General features: G+C 34.3%; 1 protein-coding gene across 1 annotated transcript; it reads left to right on the top strand.

The window, feature by feature from the left end:
- Positions 1–2,626: 2,626 nt before the first annotated feature.
- On the top strand, positions 2,627–3,936 carry LOC104798855 (protein BIG GRAIN 1-like E). The gene has a single exon (XM_010521067.2). The coding sequence runs from the start codon at positions 2,745–2,747 to the stop codon at positions 3,690–3,692; it is 948 nt and encodes a 315-aa protein (XP_010519369.1). The 5' UTR covers positions 2,627–2,744; the 3' UTR covers positions 3,693–3,936.
- Positions 3,937–5,540: the final 1,604 nt, after the last annotated feature.

Genomic DNA, 5,540 nt, shown 5'->3' with positions numbered 1-5,540 from the left:
CCTATAATAATGGCTTTTATATATATATTCACCACTATAGTTATGTTTGAAATGTCATGCATACCTTCATTATATGTGTGTGTGTGTGTGTGTGTGTGATTTGAAGATAACTGAATGGAATTGAGTCAAATAAAGAGAAAATGGACTAAACTTTTTTTCATAAAATGTTCAAGGACAGCTACACATTTGAGGTGAAAATTCTAATTATAAAAAGGGATATTTTGTTTGTTTGTTGGTTTGTTAGTATTTACCTTATATACAACATTAATATGTGATATTTATGTATAAAAATGCGCCAGGGTATATATATGTATCCTTTTTATTTATTTCTAATTTAACATTCTCTATATGGAAATTACAATCGGATTGTACACGCAGAAGGTATAATTGTATAATATATATGGAATTATGGAGTAGAGAAACAATTATGTAAGAGATGGGACTGGTGAGGGAACTATAGCCATAACCAGCAACTTTTAGAATGCGAGGTTCAGAACAAAAGAAAGCTACGTTACAATCATATACGTATCCACCCATATCTTCAACATGACAGAAATATTAATGTATGCTCAATTAAAATAATAATAATAATTGTATTCATATGCAATACTTTTTCAATTCTCATTTATTGGAAAATTCACTTATTGTCGACCAAGGAAAAAAAATATTCACGCAAAAAATAAAACCAGTTAATTAATTGATTATTCCAAATGCAAGAAACCTTTGAATTTATATGCTGTTGAAATTTGACCTGGGAACGAATATGCATCCATTTAAAGTGTGTGTGTATATATACGGCCGTTTCTATAATTTTCAGGACCATGAAAATTAATAAAAATTATATATAACATCTAATCTATGATAAAGTTCTTCTTTTTCGGCTACGTTTCATGGTATATATACACTTTCAAATGAAATAATCCTTGATACAATTAATTGATTTGGACGAACTCCCAATAAAGGTAGAAAAATAAATTTAGGGTTTATACTATTTAAACGCGTATATATATATATGCACATATAATAAATATATTTTTTTAATCCATAAAATTCATATATATATATATAGGAGATCAAATTACATCATATCAAATCCTCACACCCACGATATAGTACGAGACAATAATCCGGAAGTAACTGATAATAAAATATGTTGTTAATTATAACAGATCAAAATAACGGAACCATGTACTAAGAAGTGATTCACATATAATATATTGGGATGTTAGGTAGTGCGAAATGGATGGGAGCTTTATAATGTAAATGCAACTGTCATAATCAAGGGAGGGGTCAAATTACTGTAAACACACATACTTGTATACTCTCTACGCCAAGACAAAAGCCCTTTCAAATGTCTTTGTACTAAAAACGACATATCATTTGTCACGTGTCAGCTTCCATTGATATGTCCCCGCACGTGTGGGCTCGAATCTCACGCAAACCACTACATATATATGATATGTAATGTACGTACCAACCATCACGATTAGTTTGTGTTTTTTCTTTTGTAACCATATACGTCGAAAACTAAATTAATACAGCTTTGGTGCTGTGCCCACTCGAGATCCCTACTTTATCTTCTTTCTTTTTCCTTATACTTTTAAATTTCTATCCATAATTATTGGAAGCTATTAATGAAGTTTTGGTAATTCAAAAGATAAGGCCAAACTCATCTTAAATATATGTGTGTATGTGTGTATATATAGCTATAATATTCATATCGTTATGTTCGTAAAACGGATTTATAATTTTATATTCTCTGTACGAGAATATGTTGGATAAATCAATCAGAAACCTAAGTTTTTTTTTTGTTAGTTAATCGAATGTATTACTTATGTTTCGCATTATGAAAGTACGAATTTCTTTTGATATTATTTGTCCAAAATTTTTAATGATATATATGTGTGTGTGTGTATATATATATATATATGGAGATTAGAACAAGTAAAGCGGAGATGATTAGCTTGACGAGGATCATGAAAGATTTTCGATTTGATCAAGGAGTGACTTCAAAGCACTTCATCAAAAGATGAATATGCAATGGTGGGATCCTACAATTGTCCCCCTCATTACTCTTCAACGACACCACACACACACGAATTCAGATTCTAGAAAAAGTCCAACGTGTACAAAAACTTACTAGTGTATAACATACACAATATATCTATCTATACATACACATAAATGTACATATTGGTGTGTCGATCGATGTGTATACAAATATACACACAAGATAAGATAAAACACCCACCAACATGAATTGCGAAATCCAAGTTGGAATCCAAGGCAACAATAAACACATGCCCCCACACCATCATAAAACACAGCCTATGAGAAAGCACATAAATTTCATATGCCCCCACCTCTCCTTCAATTAAGTTAATCAAAAGCACTCTCGCATCAAGTGGGGCCACACCCTTTCTATGTCCCTCCAAAAATAAATTTCCCCCACTATCTCTACACCAATCACATAATCTATACGGATGTAAATATATCATATCGTACGTGGCAATCCGTATAACCATGCTTACCAATGATGATGATGATCATCATCATAATAATTAGGAAGACATAAGTGGAAGTATCACATCAGTTGTTATAAAACGGAAACACCCTCCATTGATTTCAATCATTTCCTCTTTAAAAAAAAAACATAAAACCTCTTTTTTTTTTCCTTCTCCGCAAATCAAACACATAGAGACTTCTTCCCCAAGCTCAAACTTTGTCAACCATTCCCATTGACGATGTCCATGAAAGGCGTATCGTCAGCAGGCCCAGATAAGATCTTCAAGAAATCATCTCACAAGCGCAATGATTCAGGCGAACTCGACGTTTTCCAGGCGGCGAGGTATTTCTCCGGCTACAATGAACCGCCGGCCGACGATAGCTACGGGAGTTACACACACAAGCACAACAATTACACGAGAGATGAGAACCGGAGGAGATGGGGAAGAATCAGCTTGGATTTGCCGATTAGATCCTCTGAACCGGTCCATCATCATCCCCATCAAGATCACCATGTTCTTGAGAAACATGAAGTTTTCACCATGAAGGAGAAGATTTGTAACGTAAAACACAAGCAACCTAGTTCGCCCGGTGGGAAAATCGCCAGCTTCTTGAACTCTCTTTTCCACCAATCGGGTTTGAAGAAGAACAAGTTAAAGTCAAAGTCAAAGCCAGCAGCTCAGGCTCGGGATGAAGAGGAGAGCCCCGGAGGGTGGAGGAGGAGGAGGAGAAGCAGTATTAGCCATTTCTTGATGACCTCAGGAAGATCTTCAAACACAGTTTCAACGACGACGAATTCATCGTCCAAGTCTCTGTTTTCGTCTTCGAGCTCGGGTTTTAGAACTCCCCCTCCTTGCTTGAACACACCCACAAAGAACTACAAAGAGTACATCAACCATGTGGAAACCGACAAGAAGAGCAGCAACGACTTGACTTGGTTGGATGAGAAGCTCAATCTGATCGAGACTATGTCTGAAGGGCAGAGAGTTTGGTCCGAAAATGATCGGAGAAAGACAAATGGCCAAACTGTTTCAATTGAAGATGATGGAGCTGAAAGCGATTCGAGTTCTGATCTGTTCGAGTTGCAGAACTATGATTTGTCCTACGGAGGTTTGCCAGTTTATGAGACTACAAATGTTGATACGATCAAGAAGTGTGCGCATGTTCCCACCACTAGACATGTGTGATCAAAGAATATAAAATAGATCGAGATCTTGGTAACATGCACGAACATATATATATATATATGATCCCACTAATCTTCGGTTTGCTTTTGTTTGATTGATTAAGATGCTTGTATGTGTTATCTCATAGTTATGATCGAGTTTTGTTCTTCGAGATCTTGGATTTGGTGGTTGTGTATTTATCTTCTTTTTTGTTTTAATGAGATTTGAGGTTACTGTTGATAAATACATTAAATATTTGCGGTTTTTGCTTTTTTTTTATGAAATGTTTAATCTATTCCTTCAAAACTGGGTAGGACATAATACAGGATCAAGTCCACATTTATAACTTTCGCTAGCTTAACCTATATAGGAATTGAGCTTTACAGCAATATCTACGCAACTAATGTCAGCAACTTCTCAATACATAGTCCAAAAATACCATTTCTGAAGCAGTTGATTGCTTCTATTATAACCTGCCTGCTGCAAAGAGAGGAGAGAAGTCCGCACCGATCTGTCAATCCGTTGTCGGAGAACCTGAGTAGTCGAAGCCGAGTTTTTAAACACCCGACAGTTTCGTTCCTTCCAAATTTCGTAAACCGCATGTTGGATAAGTGTTTTCAATACCATTCTTCTTTCCCAACCATCTGCCTATGTAGGCTGCACCAACCACTGTCGACATCTCAGGAGCTCAGCCGGAGGGTTGGCCCAAATCTTCATTGCAAGCAGCTTCCAAGTTTCCGAGCTAAATGCACATTTACATGTTGAGCTTTGTGCAATATTCCATCGAAATAACCTATCACGCGTTGGCAGCCTCCTCTACATAACCATCCAGTGAACAAAAGCATACCTTAAAATCGCATATTTGAACCATACTAGATCGGCTCAGTCCACCTTTGGAGAAGTCTGCCTTAGTAACTTGCATGCACTTGATGTCAAAACATCATCCTTGTATACATCCTCAGCCGTCTTCCACTCGAATATTTGTTCTCTTGTCTGATTAATTTTCTTTATTTATAAATTTTCATGCATGCCGAATAAAATAAATGATATTATGTCAAGAGCTGTGTATCATGCCTTTCAATAGGAACAACCAAGAGAGATAACCGTGCCCAATTTTTTTTTTCAAAAGAAATTATTAGTTTGTCTTGAGATTTGATTTAACCTTAAACGATGTCCAAATCTTTTGATAATTGTATTAATAAATTGGTTGGGGACAAAAGAGAAAACCAGCTTTGTAATGCATAATAGATTACGCTCGCTTTTCAAATTTTTTTTTCCATGTTTATTAAATTTCATGCATGCATAGACTACACACACTCTCAATGGCATGATCCATGAGCTAAATAAAGGTTCCTATATATATACATATAGCCTTTACGGTTACTTATAAATTATAGTAACATGTCGGATATATATAAAATTGTGTTAAAGTTTATGAAAGAATTCGCTAGGTTTTTGTCATATATTTTCCTTTTCCTAATGCAAAAATATAAATTAGAGTTTGAATAATCAAAACTAAACTAGGTAGATTTAAATAAACAATCTTACGCAATAGATGATTCAGTGGAAATCATTTAAACTATTTCTGGATATTTTTATGTTGAATAAAATATATAAATGTGTGAGGAATATATATATATAAAAAAATACTAGAATCGTTTTGTAGTGTCAAATAGGTGAATGGAATAAAATTAAAATATAAATATAAATAGGGGATGTCTGAGCAATCATTATTTTATATGGTTGAACGTCTGTTAATTAATTAGTATGTTTTGTAACCCATAGAGTATGTATATACTACTATATATATATATATATATATATATATATATATATATGAAGAAACAAATATTACTTATATGTATATAC

Source organism: Tarenaya hassleriana, unplaced genomic scaffold (assembly GCF_000463585.1).
Source record: "Tarenaya hassleriana unplaced genomic scaffold, ASM46358v1 Cleome588, whole genome shotgun sequence".
NCBI lineage: Eukaryota > Viridiplantae > Streptophyta > Magnoliopsida > Brassicales > Cleomaceae > Tarenaya > Tarenaya hassleriana.
The sequence above is the reverse complement of the archived record's forward strand: the minus strand, read 5'-3'. Positions and strand labels throughout refer to the sequence as shown.